At 43.0% G+C, this 18,507-nt stretch overlaps 1 protein-coding gene across 2 annotated transcripts in view; it reads left to right on the top strand.

Moving 5' to 3' along the window:
- Positions 1–18,507, top strand: part of mcf2l2 (MCF.2 cell line derived transforming sequence-like 2) — a 338,701-nt gene that overhangs the window by 250,128 nt on the left and 70,066 nt on the right. For both annotated transcript variants that reach the window (XM_063045673.1, XM_063045674.1), the window contains 2 exons: positions 164–230; positions 11,076–11,185. In XM_063045673.1, the coding sequence (XP_062901743.1) occupies positions 164–230; positions 11,076–11,185 (177 nt within the window). The remainder of the gene's footprint in view (positions 1–163; positions 231–11,075; positions 11,186–18,507) is intronic.

The raw sequence follows: 18,507 nt of genomic DNA, 5'->3' as shown, positions 1-18,507 counted from the left end.
TAGGCATCTTGTCCAGTTCTATTCAATTCTCTATAGGCAATAGTTTTTGTTGCAGGAGCAGGAAAATCTGGACTATGGATGGAAAACTAAAAGATGCCAAGAACATTTGTTTAAAATCGTAACGTTATGTATAATTACACTTTTTTTCTTACCTGTATGACAGAAGCAAGCCAGCTAAACCAAAGGATCCAGGAACATGTTTATCAAGCTCCACTGACCACACCGAACAGGTATCTACTGAGGAACTAATACTGCCGTGTTTTTTTTACCTTTCCAAGTGACAAGCTTTCTCAAATGGTGATATTTAATATGTAGATCACAATCACAGCTGCTATGCAAAGTATCTGTGAGCGTAAAGGAATTATTGAAACTATTCTGTATTTAATATTTCGGTAGTAGTAGTATTACAGAGTAATATTGTACATATATTGTTTGATTAAGCCATCTTTGTTGTTTGCATAATTCATTATGGGTTATATGTTAACTGCATGAATAGCACACGCCTCACTAAAATGTAAAACAAAACTAGTACACGTTGTTTCCCAGCTCCATGTATTTCTTTCGATTAGTTTTAAGTTTGGAGTTACAAAGCATAATAGTGGTGATGAGGAAGTTTTAAATGAACCCAAGACAACTACCTACCTGTTGAAGCACAGTGAGACATCCAACTTTTTAAAAGAGCACAATACATGCTTCTTTGGGAAGGGACAGAGACAGTTGAGTTTTACAAAAAAAAAGGCAGAAAATGGATGAAATCCACGGGTTCATAGACAGTGAGTTCCAGGTGATGACATTCATAAAAAAAGAAAGAACAAAAATGGCTGGCTACATTGGGAAGTTAGATGTATTCAATTGCACAATAGATAACTGGATTTTGTATTCTGAGCAAACTGAGTAGTATTTTAAAGCAAATGAAATAACCAATTAGAACTGAATGCCAGTTTTGCTGAGTGCAATAGGTAGAAGAACATACAGTTTGCTTAGAAGTTTGACTGCTCCAACCAAACCAACCGAAATGGGCTTTGATAATATTGTGAAAGTAATGCAGGAACATGTAGAACCAAAACCTTTGCTGATTGCAGAATGCTTTGGGTTTCATAAGCAAATGGAAGGAAAGTCCATTTCATCTTACGTGGTTGAATTGAAGAAGTTGGCTGAGCGTTGTCAGTTCAGTAATCGGCTTTATGATGAGAAAAAATTTAATTTGCGGAATCTTACAGGGAAGCATTTGGAAATGGCTTCTAACGGAAACCTAATTCACATTTTAAAAATCAGTTGAAATAAATGTATTATTGGAAAGAGCAGACAGAGTTGCAGTTTGTGTTGCAGTAAGGAATGAAAGAGAGCGTGAAGAAACTTGTAATGTCTGAACAGAAACCAACCTGGGTGAACAAATGATGTTACAATTGTGGCAGGGGCTGACATACACCAGACCAATGCAGGTTTAACTGCAAAACTTGCAGAAAATGCAATAAAGAAGGACACGTACAAAGAGCATGTCAGGCAGACAAAAATAAATGGACTGCACAGAGAAGGGAAAGAGAGAAAGTGAGGTTGCAGTTTCAGAAAGACCACTAATCTGCAAGCTGTTGATGGAAAAATCTGATGAGAATGGCATAGGACTGGGTAGCCTTGAGATACATAATGTGAAATTCAACAGGGGACATGCAATATAGCTTGCACAAGAAGTGGACAATAAGTTAATTCAAATGGAATTGGGCACTGGCTCAGCTGTTTCAGTCATTCCACAAAATGAGTTTGAATGGCATTTCAAAGATATTAAACTGAAGTCTGCAGATATCTTGGAATCTGTACTGGAGAAGTTCATAACAGTGAAATACAACAACCAAGAAGCTACATTGGGCTTGTATATAGTTAAAAGAAGAGAGGAAGTGTTGTGGGCATATGATTGGCTGAGGCAACTAATACATGGTTGGAGATCCATCCACCTATTGGATACCATATCTCCAGTAATAGAGTCAACTGCAAGTGAATTAAGAAAGGTACTGGATGATGCCACAGTAGTGTTAAAGGATGGCATTGGAAAACTCAAATATATCAAGGGTAAAATAGTGTTAAATGAAAATGCCACATGCAAGTTTTATAATGCCTGTCCATGATAAAGTAGTGAGCTAGATTGCATGGAAGTTGAACGAATTCTTTCCAAATTTAAGTGAAGCCCATGGACAATGCCTATGGTCCCAATAGCCAAGAAGGATGGGTCTGTCAGGAACTGTGGTGATTTTAAGGTCATCATCAACCCAGTACTGAAAGGAGATCAATTCCCTCTTCCCAGGATAGAGGATATCTTTGCAAACCTCTCTGGAGGGAAATCCTGCAGCAAGGTGGATTTAGCTGAGGCCTACCTAGAGATGGAAATGGAAGAAGAGTCCAAAGTGCTTCTCACCATAAATACTCACTAAGGGCTTTATTGCTATAATCTTATTTTTGGAGTAGCATCTGCACCTGCACTCTGACAGAAATCTATGGATCAGGTGTTACCTGGATGACATCATTGTTACTGGTGGGGATGACAAGGAACATCTCCAAAATTTCAAGACAATGTTAAAAAGATTAGAAGATTATACATTCAGAGCATGATGCAGCAAGTGTGAATTCTTTCAACCAAGCTTCACTTACTGTGGCCACATGATTGTTGCACAAAGATTATGCAAGTGTGCAGAGAAAATTCAAGCAAAGGTGAAAGGATGTGTCACAGTTGCAGCCCTTTTTAGGATTTGTCAATCACTGTAACAGGTTCCTGCCAAACTTGGCTACTGTGATCCACTCCCTGAACTCATCATTACAGATTGGGAAGAAATGGCAATGGACAGAGCATTGTGAGGTGTTTTTCCATAAGGTAAAGGAAATGGTGACAGTAGATGCCATACTCAAACAATATGTTCCACATCATCCAGTGAAGCTTTCCTGTGATGCCTCACCTTATGGTTTAGGTGCAGTCATGTCACATGTTGAGTGATTGAAGTGAATAACACTTAGCCTTTGTATCATGGCCCCTTACTGTTGCAGAGGAAAAAAAATTATGCACTGCACATATTGACAGAGCTTTGAGTGTGGTTTGGGGTGTAAAACATTTACACCAGTACTTGTACAGGAGAGAGTTTATCCTTATTACTGATCATCAAGCACTAGTGTCCATCTTTAATCCACAGAAGGGGTTCCATTAACAGCAGTGCAAACCCAGAGATGGGCTCTGTTTCTTGGAGGACACCACTACAAGATCGAATTCAAGAGGACAACTAATCATGGATACACTGATGGATTGTCCTGTTTACCCTTGAAAAAGGACATATCTGAAAAATTAACAAAAGAGGACACTCCTCTAGATGTATTCTCCATAGTGCAAATTGAAAGTCTCCCTATTATGGCAGAGATGACCCAAAGGGAAAGCAGAAAAGACCTCACATTGTCTCAGGTCTACATGATATCACAAAATGGCTGGAATGTGCAGCAGAAATCTCAGTTTCCCCATTTTTACCAGCACCAGGATGAACTTGCCCCTGACAGGGGTTGCCTCGTGTGCGGACGGACAGTTGTTGTACCAGCCAAGCTGAGAGCTAACCTGTTGGAGAAGCTACAATGCCAGTTATCTAGGCATGGTCAAAATGAAAGCATTGGCTCGGAGCTTTGTCTGGTGGCCTGGGATAGATCAGATCGAACAGATTGCCAAGCACTGTAGGGGATGCCAACACATCCAGAGAAAGATGTTCAGAGCTACCAGAACCACTTCCTGCAGACCCAGAGTTAACTCCTACAACCACCATGGAAGAGGCTCCAGACCTGAGATTGATTCACAGCCACAAGTCTCACCCACCAAGCAGAGTGACCTCCCCCTCCCCGTTAGGAAAGACGTTATTCCACAAGAGTAAGAAATTCTTTTCAGCAATTAAATCTTCAGGCCTGAATGGGACAACTTAAAATTTACTATGCTGTGCATGTCTATCTAGTAGTTGTTTTAAAACTTCCGGGGGGGGGGAGGGGGTGTATACTTTTTATAGGCACTATGTAATTTGAGATGTATTCCGTATTGAGTGGAGTTTGTAACTAAGCAGAAAGGAGTGATGTGTATTTAATATTTCAGTAATATCGGAGTAATATTGTAAATAGATTGATTATGCATTCTTTGTTTACATAATTTATAGTGCGTTATATGTAAAAGTACATGACTGGCATACATCATAATGCCGCTGCATTGTAAGGGCATGGCTTGCTAAAAGGTAAAACCACACTAGTACATGTTAATCCTGGCTCTGTTTTTCTTTCAATTAGTTTTATGTTTGGAGTTACACAACAGAACAGAAACCCCGGTCCTGTTGCAGGGTTTTGACCCAAAACATTGACAATTCCTTTTGTCCTACAGATGTTACTTGACCTGCTGAGTTTCTCCTGCAGATTGTTTGTCGCTAATTTTACAGATTGATGAAATTTCATCAGAATTAACCAGTTCTAATACAAATTTGAAAGGCTGGTTATTTGGTGATTTAAAAGTTAAGTTGTTTTGGAAATTGAGATGCACATTTTCAAAACCATTCTGAACTCTGGAAGATTGTAAATTGCTAAAGATGGAAAACTCAAAGAGGGGACTGGATGGAGAATTAGAGTATTAGGCACTTAGAAGCTCAATACACAATTACTGAACAGAGATGTGCTGCAAAGTGACTGCAAAAGTGCATTTTGTTTTCCGGTATAGAAGAGGTCCCATTCTGAGACCAAATGCAGTACATGGATAGTAAGGGTATGGATGGGTTTGGTCCAGATGCAGGTCGATAGGACTGGATAGTTTGAATGGCTTGGCATGGACTAGATGGGCCAAAGAGTCTGTTTCTATGACTACACTAAAATAGAACTTTCAAAGATTTTGTAGTATCCTGAAGATGACATAACTGGAAGAAAAATAGAGGGAAGGGTTAGATTGATCTAAGAGTAGGTTAAATGGTCAGTACAACTGTGTGGGCCGAAGGGCCTATACTGTGATGTATTTTTCTATGTTCTGTTACAAAAGAATCTTGTACTAAATACTACTTATCATGAGGATTAGTTTATGATCTCTTTAGGGATAGACAAGGTTACGTTAAGCATACTGCATAACCTAGTTCTGACAGAAAGCAGACCTTCTGGACTTCCTGCTGAAGTCATATCAGTCAAAGCAGAACTTATTCCTGTTCTATTCGTGTAATGTTCGAAAACACTCTTGGCTCTCTGGGCGTCGCCATGTGCCTGCTAAATTATAAAACAAAGCACCAGAGAACTTTGATCTCTGAATTTGAACCAAAAGGAACAATAAAGCTAAAGAAACATTTCCACCTAATTACAAGCTGAAAGCTGATTGACATCCGCCTAATCACTGATATTGCATAAGAATATCAGATGATATAAAACAGATGTGGATCAATCAGTCCTTTGAATTGTATTCACCGCTTACTAAGATCATGCATGATCCAATCAGGATTTCAACGTAACTTTCTTACTTTCTCCTCATACCCCTTAGACTTTAAATGTCTGTCAAAGTCTGTGAACACATTCAATGACTCCACCTGCAGTGCTCCTTAGAGTAAGTAATACAAAGATTCATGATCCTCTGAGAGGAGTTCCTTCTCATCTCTCTCGCCTTTATTTCAAAACTCCAGTGAGGATAGGGCCAGCCCGTCTAACCTTTCATCAAATCTTTTTCAAACCAGTAAGTCTTCTCTGTACCTGTCTTCAATGCAAGTACATCCTTCCACAAATTTGGAGACAATCAGAACTATATGCTGCACCTCAACTGAATGTGACCTTGCTGGAGCCCTGACAAATTGGACCAAAACATTCCTACTTTTATAATGCATATCCTTTGAGTAAAATTCAACAAGTCGATTACTTGTTGTTCCTGCAGAATTTTTTGGTGCTTTATATATTAGTGCCTCCCCCTACCCTACTCCACTCCAATTGAGGTCTCATTCCATTTTTAGTTTTTCTTTATTTCAAGGTTGATGCCTCTCATTTTCCCACATCATGCTCCGTTTGCAATTTCAAACACATTCATATAATCTCTATGTGACCCATTGCAGGATTTCGTATCTTCCCCATCATGCTCGCCCATCTATCTTTGTGTCAACGGTAATTTGAGCTGTAGTACTTTCTTCATTAATCTGAATCCTTTCCAATATATTGCCCCCAAAATCATGTCCAGTAGGCTTTAAAATGGTACCCTATTGAACAAGAAACTGATCTGATTTTGAAATTGAGCAACAAAAGTACTTTTTGGAAACATGATGTTCATTTATTTTTATTGCCAATTGTCCAATTCTTTATTGGATGAATGTCAACAGCAAACACAAGTAGATCTTACCTCAGATTCTCACCCACTGCTTCCTGAGAGTAATTACATGCAAGAATGTGAGTCTGTTGCTCATATTTTCTTCATTAAATTTAATATTCTATATTTCAAAACAATTATTTGAGGCTAAAATGAATATAAAACTAAACTCTGTACTTTTTCAGGAATGCAAAATAAAACCTAAACTGTGTCCCAGAGCTAAAGGATGAGATTGATTGACAGACATTTTTTTTTTTCTTACTCAGATCACAAAGTTCATTCAATGACCTTACTGAGATTAATTAATGTTGTGTTGATGTCAGTACCTCCAGTTGAACTGTCTTTTTGTGTGTTTCCCCCTAGCTGTCAGTCTGTGGTTTTGTATTGCCATGTGCTCCTGTCCCTGCTCCTGCTCCACTCCGGCCCCTGTATTACTGAGTAATAAGATCCAATCGCAGACCCAGTACCGTGCACACAGATATTAATTGAGTAACAAATCCCAAGGTGCAAACAAAGTCAGTGTCAAAGTTCAGGCAGAGATCAAAACATCCAGAGAAATCCAAAAACCAGAATCAGGAAACAGGCAGAGAGAGTACAGATACAAATGCTGGAAAGGCTCAGGAAAATTCACTGACACAATCTGACAACAAACAGGTGAAATATGCTGAGCAGTAAACAGAGAGGCAGATGATAGGTGGAGCACAATGAGACACAGGTGGCAGCAAAACAGGTAATAATGAGAGCAGATGAGAGACGGATTACTCAGTTATACAGGGGCTGGAATAGAGCAGGAGCAGGGATGGGAGTACATGGCAATACAAAACCACAGACTGCCAGCTGGGGGAAACACACAAAAAGACAGTTCAACTGGAGGTACTGACAGTTGATTTGTTAGTTCAAAAAAAAAGGGAAAAGCTGCATGATTGCTGGATCACTGGATGGTTGAGATTTCCAAGGAGTGGTGCAGAAATAACTATGGTTCTAGGTCCACTGTAGTAGCTTTCGTGGAATGTCTGTTCTGTTATAATTAAAGAGATAACTGGCATGTGTTTGAATCTATAAACTGAGAAAGACTAGAAAAGAAGCAGGTTTAAGTTAAAGGGAGAAAGGGCAGGAGGGCACAGAACTGAAGGAATGGTCTGCAAATGGTAGAGATGGAGAGATTGAATGAAGAATTGCTGAAGGAGGGTGAGAGGAATAGTTCAGAACAAATAGGCATCACTATAGGAAGGATGTGGAAGCATTGGAAAGGGTACAGAGGAGATTTACCAGGATGCTGCCTGGTTTAGAGAGTATGCATTATGATCAGAGATTAAGGGAGCTAGGGCTTTACTCTTTGGAGAGAAGGAGGATGAGAGGAGACATGATAGAGGTGTACAAGATAATAAGAGGAATAGATAGCGTGGATAGCCAGCGCCACTTCCCCAGGACACCACTGCTCAATACAAGAGGACATGGCTTTAAGGTAAGGGGTGGGAAGTTCAAGGGGGATATTAGAGGAAGGTTTTTCACTCAGAGAGTGGTTGGTGCGTGGAATGCACTGCCTGAGTCAGTGGTGGAGGCAGATACACTAGTGAAGTTTAAGAGACTACTAGACAGGTATATGGAGGAATCTAAGGTGGGGGCTTATATGGGAGGCAGGGTTTGAGGATCAGCACAACATTGTGGGCCAAAGGGCCTGTACTGTGCTGTACTGTTCTATGTTCTATGTTCTTAAATGTGTTTCAAGGAGCTGCAAGTTGGTGGACATGCAAGGTATTTGAAGTACCAGAAGAATAGAGGACAAAAGAACTAGAAGTGAAAGCAATAAACTGGCTTATTACCTGAAACTGAGGTGTTGAGCCTGAAGTGATTATGTGGCACAGCAGAGATGAAGTCCTGCTCCTCAAGCTTGTGTGAAGTTTAGTTGAAACAACATATGAAACCAGCGTCAAAGATAATGCCATAACAGATTAAAATGAGAGGCAACTGGAAGATCGCTGTCTCTATTGTGGGCGGCTTCTTACTTTGTTGTATACCTCTTTCTGTTCCTTCCTTTTTATCATAGTGCAATTCATTTAATCTTCTCACTAAGCTAAACATCCAATGAATATATACACACAAGTCACTGCAGGTGCTGGAACCTGGAGTAAAATCAAAATGCTGGAGGAATTCCATGGGCAAAGCAGCACCTGTGAAGGCAAAGGAATGGTCAACATTTCATGTGGGGACTCTAGCTCAGGACTTACTGATGCAGAGACATGATGAATATCCACTACAGATGCTGCTTTACCTACTGATTCAAAGTATATTGTTCATCCAATTAAGTGGATGGTTTCCTGTACCTCAACTCGATGTAAGATGCAAACTATTTGTATATTATGTATTGCTCTTGACCTTAAATTGTTTTCAAATCAGAATCAGGTTTATATTACTGGCATATGTCGTGATTTTTGTGGTCTCTGACAGCGGTACAATGCTATACATAATAATAGGAAAATAACAAATTACAGTAAATATACAGATTAAATAGTTAAATTAAGTAGTGCAAGAACAGGAATTTTAAAAAGTAGTGAGGTAGTGTTCATGGGTTCAATGTCCATTCAGAAATCAGATGGCAGAGGGGAAGAAGCTGTTCCTGGATCTTTGAATTGAATTGACTTTATTTCTTACACCCTTCACATACATGAGGAGTAGAAATCTTTGTGTTACGTCTCCATCTAAATATGCAATGTGCAATCATAGTAATTTATAATAAATACAACAGTCAATATAACATAGAAATACACTCAAATCAGCATGAATTAATCAGTCTGATGGCCTGGTGGAAGAAGCTGTCCCAGAGCCTGTTGATCCTGGCTTTTATGCTGTGGTACTGTTTCCCAGATGGTAGCAGCTAGAACAGTTTGTGATTGGGGTGACTTGGGTTCCCAGTGATCCTTCGGCCCCTTTTTTTCCACACTTGTCTTTGTAAATGCCCTGAATCATGAGAAGTTCACAACTACAGATGCGCTGGGCCATCCGCAACATTCTCTGCAGAGTCCTGCGATTAAGGGAGGTACAGTCCCCATACCAGACAGTGATGCAGCCAGTCAGGATGCCCTCAATTGTACCCCTGTAGAAAGTTCTTGGGATCTGGGGGCCCATTGCCCACCATTCCATCATGGCTGATTTACTATTCCCTCTTAAATGCATTTTTCGACCTTCTCCCTGTAATCCTTGATGTGCTGACTAATCAAGAATTCTATCAACCTCTGCTTTAAAAGTACCCAATCTCTTGGGTATTTTTAATTCATTGCCACAGTCGTCTGTGGCAATGAATTCCACAAATTCACTCCCCTCTGGCTAAAGAAATCCCTCCTCATTTCTGTTTTAAATATAAGACCAACCTTATTTATTTGAACAGAGATGTGGTTCTCATTTGTCCTTGAGTTCTCTAATCTTTTCCACTTGAAAATAACCATGTATTTTGAACCCATGAAACGTTGGATGTAAATCTGCATTCTGTGCCTTGAGGAATATTATAATTCCTAGCAAAATTTTTGAGGATGCTATATTCCTCACAGAATTATAGACGTTTTCGAGTGAGTGGTGAGATGCAATTTACTGAAGCGAACACTCAAATTACCAAGTATCCTCTAATACAGCGGTCCCCAACCACCGGGCCGCAAAGCATGTGCTACCGGGCCGCGAGGAAACGATATGATTGGGCGATATGAAATGATATGAGTCAGCTGCACCTTTCCTCATTCCCTGTCATGCACTGTTGAAGTTGAATCCCCCCCCCCAACCCCCGTTGGCCAGTCCGCAAGAACATTGTCAATATTAAATCAGTCCATGGTGCAAAAAAGGTTGAGGACCCCTGCTATAAAACAGTGAACTGCAATAGGAGTCAGGTGAAAATCTATATGTAAGCAGAGAGACAAGTGACTGCAGATGCTGGAACCTGCATCAAATAACAAACTGCTGGAGGAATCTTGCAGATCAAACAACAGCTGTGGGCTGGTTGGCATTTTGGGTCAAGATCCTGCATTGGAACTGACAGTCTATTAGAAAGTTGGCCATTATATAGAAGGGGTAGGGTCTTTTTAGGTGATGGGTGAAACCAGATAGGGGTGGGGGTGAAGGGGGGGTAATATGCAGATGGGGCTAGGTGGAGGGGTGGGGGGAGGAGGTGAAATGTTGGGACAAAGGCTGATAGGTGGAAATAGGTAAGTGAAAAATATAGTTTAGATGGGAGTAGGTAGGTAGGGGTAAATGTAAAGACAAGGGCTAGAAGTGTCAGGTGCTCATACCGTTGTGTTGCAGATGGCAGAAGTGGAATATGCATTGTTGTTCTTCTCAGTTGTGTTTAGCCTCACCATAGCAGTGGAGGAGGCTGTAGACAAACAGATTGGTCTGGGGGTAGGAAGGTGGGGGGTTGTTGAAGTGATGTTCAGCCAGCAGCTCAAGATGGTCGTTGCAGTGTGTAGGTGCACTGCAAGACAGTCACCTGGTCTTGGTCTTGCCAGTGTAGAGAAGGCCATATTGCAAGCACCGAATGCAATTGACCAGGTTAGTGCCTGTGAATCTCAGCCTCATCATGTAAGCAGCCTCTCCTAGTGAATGGGTGAGTCGGCCCAGCGGGGTCAGATTCCTAAGTATCAGGATGACAGGGCCAGAGAATGGAGAACAGAATACCAGATGAGCTTGCAAGTTCAGTTGTAATGACCAGATTTAAACCTAATTACAGTCATTACAATATTCAGCTTTCAGTAAGTTACATACTTCTTTCTCACAGATACATGAAGAAATCATCTTTACAGCAACAAGACAACAAGGGTGAAACATCTAGTTCAGAACTAAACAAGCAACAAGAGAACTCCAGCTTCAATAACAGACAAAAGAGAGGTATTACATTTTACATGTTTCATTTTAATTATCATACAGAAGTTATCCAGAGTTTGAATAACTTTGAACTGCTGTGAGTAAATGATGGGGTGGGAGGAGAGAGATGCAGAATTTCAAATCTAGACCTGAAAGTTCATCAGGTAATTACTTAGTAGTCGACTGGATAGCACACTGATACCGCCTCACAGCCTCAGCGGCTGACTGTGTGGTATCTGTGTCCTCTCTCGGTGACTGTGTGGGTTACCCCACCATTCCCTTCCGCATCCTAACATACGCTGGTAGGTTCACTCTGTATTTAGCCCAGTGCACACTGGTGCCAGGAGGGTCGAGGGAGATGAATGAGAAAGAATAGGTTGCACAATGAGCCAAGCGGCCTCTAGTTTTGTTGAGAATATGTGTGTTTGCATCCTGTAAATCTTAACTTGCGTACTTTTAGACTGTTCCACGTTTGGCACCATTACTGAACTTTGAACTTTCAGATGAACCCTATTTTGTTTAATTTTATTACTTCTGGGACTAAGCTAAGGAAACTCAGATACATCATCCTACCTTTCTTCCTGGAATGATTGGAACAAGTCAACCCATGAGTTTACCCTTCATATCACCATCACTTCAACACATTTCACCGGGGTAAATTGTGAAATCTAACGGCAGCTGCTTATGGTTAAAGTAGTGACTGTTTATGTCCTTTCTTGTAATTTTTATTTTCAGGAACAATGGTTCATTCTACGCTCAATGGTAGAAATGGCATTTAAAAGCCAGCTACAGAATTGGCTTATTCAGAGTAAGCTCATACTCAACAATATGCTTTGCATAGCCCTTTTCCCAGTGGAAAATTGGTAGTGTGAATGTGAACTGAGTCATAGTACTTGAGCGATTAGGTTACTGCGGCAGAGCTGCTGCTTCTCATTCCAGTGACCCAGGTTCAATCTAGGGTTCTGATGGTCTGTGTGGAATTCATACATTTTTTTGTATGACCATTCTCAGCTGCTCTGCTTCTCCCCCACCCCACCCCCAGATTCCAAGACATGTTGGTTGTTTGGTTCATTTTCCACTGTAAATTGCTCCTGTAAGTAGGTGAGTACTAGAATCTGGGCAAAACTGCTGTGTACGTAGGGGGTATAAAATGGGATTTGTGTTAATGGGTGCCTGGTGGTTAGTATAGACTGAGTGGGTTGAATAGCCTTTTTATGTGTTGTGCGACTCTATGACTCTAACAAAGAATTTCTGACTCACCAGAAATTGAGACTGCTTAATTAACATGCTTATATTTCCCTTTTTCACTGCTCAAATAATGAACCATTAAATTTATTGGTCAGAACTGGATATTTTAATCCACCAAAAGCATCTTGATCAAGTTTCCTGTTTTTCAGCCGACATTTAGTACACGGTACTTCATTTTGAATATATGGGGGTGGCGGATATGAAATAGTGGAGTGGCTGCTAGGGAACCAACCAACAGACCATCCTGTGGGTGCAAAAGCGTTTCCTTTTGATCTGCCTGTACACTCCATCACAGACCCCAATGCCATCATGAATATTCCAAAGCCTAAATCTGCCAAGCTCGGAGTCGCAAACAAAATCAACAGGATGGACTTTGCAGAGAGGTGATGGCGGTTATGCATCTAATTGTCATCCATTATGTGTGTAATTGCCAGCAAATTCAAGATTTACAAAATGATTATGTGAGCTCAATAAGCTTGCTAACAGCTGTTAGTGGTTTTAGGAATATACTCCAATGCACAGTAGAAAATATGCTCACAGCAACTTCCAGCAACTGTGCAGAATCTAGTCTGATGATCTCTTCCATGCTGAGCTGCCTGTCAAAGATTTCTTTACCATCATTTTGTTTTAACCATCATTGTGAAATTTGTACATGGAAAGATCAGATTAAGAAAAGCCTGAGAACTATGTACAGCGGCTGCAAAATATCCAGGGTGTAGCCAGTCGTTGTCACTGTGGCTTTTCTGCTAATCCCGTTTATAGCCATTGTGAGATACAGACAATAACCCTTCCATGTAGTTGAGCATTTTCCTCTCATCAGTCACTGCTGTCATCCAACAACATTGAACTCAGCAATTATGGTTATATGGTAAATACGAAGCTGCAGTTTGCCTCTGCAAATATGCATTTAGTGAAATAAAATAAGTTACTGTCTAATATTCCAGAAATGATGAAGCTTTGTGAACTCTCTTAGCTCTTAGAAAGCATATTTAAAATATGCAGGGTTTTGTTTTCACTGTCTGGATTGTGATGTGGCAAGGCAGACTGCATTCCTTTGAAACCTTCATGATTTTTATTTTGTTAAAAGTTATTAAATGGAAATAGGTGGAGTTCTATAATAGGAAGCAGATGTTTGCCATTACAAATTACACTGAGGATGAAAATCTACCTTAGACTGTCAGATGATGTGATATTGATTCTTAACTGCAAATGAGCTCAACTAAAAATTAGACGTTACACTAATCAATTTAGCAAACATCAGTGGAACTAAAAATGCTTAACCTGTGTTTTTAATTAAAATAAAAATAACAAAACATAACGACAATTATAAACTCGCTTAATATTTGTGTAACGCACTGTAAGGTTTCACTGCTAATGTAATGGTTTCTCTGTAGCAGCAATGTCTGGATTATGACCAGAGATAACGGGGCTTTGGAAAGGGGGGAGCTTTCCAATGAGAGGGATGTCGTTCGTTCTAGTGGGTCTGGGAACAGGGATTTCGCAGTCTTTTACTGGGGAGAGATGAGGAGAGAAGACGCGAATGAAGAGAAGTTGGTTGACCAACAGATGGAGTGGACTTGGAGCGAGAGTCCGAAGGTCAATGACGCTCGGAGGAGGTCGATGGTGGACGAACTGCTTTATCAGTGAGCTCCAACGTTGCACATTAGACTGTTTCATGAGAATGGGCCCTTTTTTTTGTTTCTTTACTAACCATATAGTCAAATTAAGAATTATAATGCTCAATCATTTAATTGCGTATTGTGTACTGTTTGTTATTTTGTGGTATTGATTTGTAACAGGGGACACATTGCGCAGCCTCCACACAAATAAGACTTCTTAAGTTTGGCTGGATCGAGGGCTATCTTCTCCTAGATTAAGCTGCTAGCCGAACCGAGAGTTACAATTGTGGGGGCTGGTCCAGGATTGATTTTGTTGGATGCTGTGTGATTACCCTGAACATTGAACCTGTGGGGTAGATATTCGTACTCTGGATGAATTGTTAATTCGCCTGTTAAGTATTGTTAAAGTTGCGATTGTGGGCGGAGGTTTGATAAAATGGTGGGCGCTGACGTAGTGGTAGCTGGGGGCAGAGATTTCAAAAACAGGGTTCTGTCGTTTCTGAGGAGTGAGGGGAAGGAGTGGTCAGATTTGGAATATCTAATTAGTCCCCGTCTCCCAGTGAAGAGTGAGAATTCTGAGTTAGTATCGGTCCTTACCTCTTTGGTAAATAAATGGAAAAATGCCCTGGTTCAAAGTCCCAGCTATGGTAGGCTCTGCTTATTCTCTGGAATAACACCCACCCCTAAAGGGGAAGAGGAGTATGAAGCTTGGGTGGAGCTCAGTTGCTAGATGAGTGGCAATGCTCTGAAGACGTAAAGCAACAGGGATTGGTTGAGAGTTTGAGTGGGCGGGCTGCTGACGATGTGAGAGCCGTCAGGTTGAGGTATCCCATAGCAACAGCTGTCGATTATTTGCAAGCACTGGACAATGTGTTTGGTCCGACTGGAAGCCCAATGGAGCTCATGGTGGGGTTTCAGAACATGCGTCAGGAGAAGGGGGAGAAGCTTTCTGCTTTTATTTTTCGGCTAGAGAGGCAGCTAAATCGCTTGCAGTGCAGAGCGGTCAGTCAGACGGCTGAGGTGGATCAGTTAAGAATGGACCAGATAGTCAGGAGCGTCCAGTCCCATGACCGGATTGCGTGGGGTCTCCGACAGTCTAGTAAGACGCGCCCCCCACCCCCCCCATCTTTTGTTGAGCTGATCATAGAGGTACAGGAAGAGGAGAACGTGGCGGAGGTGCGGGAGGACTCCATCAGCAGGGTACAGTCCTCAGTAGTGGTCCCCTGCAGTGAAGTGACCACAGATAGCCTACCCCGGGGAGCGGTAGAGGAGATAGCAGCAGAGTTGAGAACGGAAACACGTCGGCTTTTATCAGCGGGTTTGAGCCCCCCCCCCCATATGATGGAGCTGATGGAGGGGGCGGATCCCCCAAGGGGACGAACAATGCGGAGGGCTGCTGGCAGTAGGTGTCACGCTAGAAGGAGAGTGAGGCCCCGGGTACCTCAGCAGGGAGAGTCGTTGGGAAAGCTTAGAGGAGACCCAGTGAGGGAACACGTTCCCAGCAATGTACCAGGAAACCCCCAAAAGCAAAAGGCCCAATTCCTGAAGGCTCAGTGGGTCCGTGCTCCAGTGTGTCTCTACAAACAGAGGGTATTTCTGCTAAAGCCATACTCGACACTGGGTCTCAGATCACATTGTTGTACGGTTCGTTTTACACCCGGTATCTGAAGCATTTACCATTGACCCCATTCAGGGCACTGGAGATCTGGGGGCTTAGTGCTGGTGATTATCCATACAATGATTATTTGTCAGTGAAATGGGAGCTCTCGGAGGCCGATGTGGGAGTGTCTGAGGTTCTTGATACATTAGTGCTGGTTTGTCCGGACCCTGTTGAGAAGGGCAGCGTTTCAATTCTGGTGGGGACTAACACCCCTCTTGTGAGGAGGCTCATGGGGGCTGCAAGGAACAGGCTGGTGAGAGATTTCTGGGAACATTATCCGTGCACCCAGGGTTTCGAGCTGCTTTTGAGGAAGTCCGTGGCCGATACCAAATTTAAACGAGGGACTATGTAGTTCACCAGTTGAAGCCAATGGCTGCTTTTGAGGAAGTCCGTGGCAGATACCAAATTTAAACGAGGGACTATATAGTTCACTCAGTTGAAGCCAATGGTGGCACAGCCTGGGGAAGTAGTGAGAGTGATGGGGATCTCCATATTTCCCGGAGTGCCTGAGGGCAAGGCCCTCTTAGTTGACGCTCCGGAAGACCACGAGGGGGGGGTTGGGATTTCCTACTGAGGTATTGGTGAGGCCCGAATTGCAGAAGCCCTCAGTTGTACAGGTGAGCAGGATGACAGTGATTGTCAGGAACACAATGAAGAGGGAGGTCATCCTCAAGCGGGGGATGGCTCTGGCACATTTGTTCCCAGTGGCGGTGATGCCTAGTGTTCCTGTGAGACACGCCAGGGAGAAACTATTGGAAAAGTGGGGAAGGTTGACCACTGAGTCATTTAACTTCGGGGACTCTCTGGTTCCTGCGGGTTGGAAGAGGAGACTGGTAGAGAAGATGTTGAAGCTGGAAGGTGTCTTTTCCACTGACAAGTTTGATGTAGGTTATTCCAAGAGCACGCGTCACACTCTCTTGGTGACCAAGGATACCCAGTTTAGAGAGCAGTTGTAATGACTGGCCCCTTCAGAGGTGGAGGATGTTTGGCAGCATTTGTGTAAGTTGAAGGAAGCTGGGATCATCACCGAGTCCCAAAGTCCCTATGCATTCCCTGTAGTAGTGGCCTGAAAGAAGAATGGGAAGGTACTGATATGTGTGGACTAAAGGACTCTGAACAGGCACACCATCCCTGACCAGTATGCGGTCCCGAGGATTGAAGACGCACTGGTGCCTGAGTGGTGTGAAGAGGTTCAGTGTGCTCGACTTGAGAAGTGGATATTACCAGATCCCCATGAGTGAGGCTGACAAAGAGAAAACGGCATTTATATGTCCCCAGGGATTTTTCCAGTTCAAAAGGATGCCCCGGGGCATCTTGGGAGTTCCTGCAACCTTCCAGCGAGTCATGGAGAAGACGGTGGGGGATATGAACTTGCTTGAGGTATTAGTGTATCTGGATGACCTCACAGTATTTGGATCCACCTTGGAAGAACATGTAGCGAGGCTGCTGAAGGTGCTGGGCTGCCTGAAAGCTGAAGGGTTAAAACTTCCCCTGGACAAGTGCCAGTTCTGCCAAACGTCTGTTAACTATGTTGGGCACATAGTCTCACGGATGGGGTAGTTACAGACCCAGCTAAGATCGAGGTGGTTTCCACCTGGCCAAGGCCCCAGATTGTGAGCACTCTGCGCTTGTTCCTCGGGTTCTGTGGTTACTATCGGAGGTTCATGAAAGGCTACATGAAAGTGAATCATCCTTTGAATCAGCTTCTGTGTGGTTACCCTACATTGAGGAAGAAAGGGAGAGGGGGAAGGGGGACAGGAGAGTGGAGAGTATCTTAGCCCGTCAGAGCCCTTTGGACTGAGGTGGGATGTAAAATGTGAGGAGGCCTTTCAGTTGCTGAAGGAGCTGCTGACCCAGGCGCCTTTGCTGGCTTTTGCGGACACCCGATTACCATATGTACTGCACACGGATGCCAGCCGAGAGGGTTTAGGGGGCATCCTGTATCAAGGTCAGGACACTGGGTTGAGACCCGTTGCATTTGTCAGCTGGAGTCTGTTGCCCTCTGAGAAAAACAATCCCACGCACAAGTTGGAATTCCTGGCGTTGAAATGAGTGTTGGTGTATAAGCTGAGTGACTACCTCTACGGGGCCAAGTTTAAGGTGAGAACGGACAATAACCCCCTAACTTATATCCTGACCTCGGCGAAACTGGATGCCACAGGCCATCGGTGGTTGGCAGCGTTGTCGGCCTATGATTTCAGCCTGAAGTACTGGCCGGGGAGCAGGAACATTGATGTGGATGCTTTGTCCTGACGAGTGCACGAGGGACTGGAGAGGGACGAGGAGTGGGAGAGCGTTCCTGCCCCGGGGGTGAAGGCCATGTGTCAGTTTGCCATCACCGTGAAAGCAGAGGATAGGAGGGACAAGATCGAGTGGTGGATCAATTGGGAGCTTCTGATGACACCATTCCCCAAGTTTACTGCAACCTGACTGCTCTGAAGACAAATCAGCTGCCGGAATTGAGTTCTGGGGAAGTGGCAGCTGCTCAGTGAGACAACCCGGGCATCGGTATCATTTAGGCAGTGGTCGAAACCACTACACCAGATATGCACAGGATTTTCCTACCAAGGCCCAGAGAGTGTCCTAAGTGTTATGGGAGAAGTATTTTATTTATTATGGCCTCCCCGGCAGATGCATAGTGATCAGGGACGGGATTTTGGGAGTAGGCTCATCCATGAGTTACTGGGCATGCTTGAGGTCGAGTAGTCGAAAACCATGCCCTATCACCCGTAGGGTGATCCCCAGCCAGAGAGGTTTAACTGGACCTTGCTAAACATGCTCGGGACCTTGGAGATCAGCAAGAAGAGCAGGTGGAGTCA

Source organism: Mobula hypostoma, chromosome 4, assembly GCF_963921235.1.
Source record: "Mobula hypostoma chromosome 4, sMobHyp1.1, whole genome shotgun sequence".
NCBI lineage: Eukaryota > Metazoa > Chordata > Chondrichthyes > Myliobatiformes > Myliobatidae > Mobula > Mobula hypostoma.
Note: the sequence above shows the minus strand (reverse complement) of the source record. Positions and strands in the feature narration are given on the sequence as shown.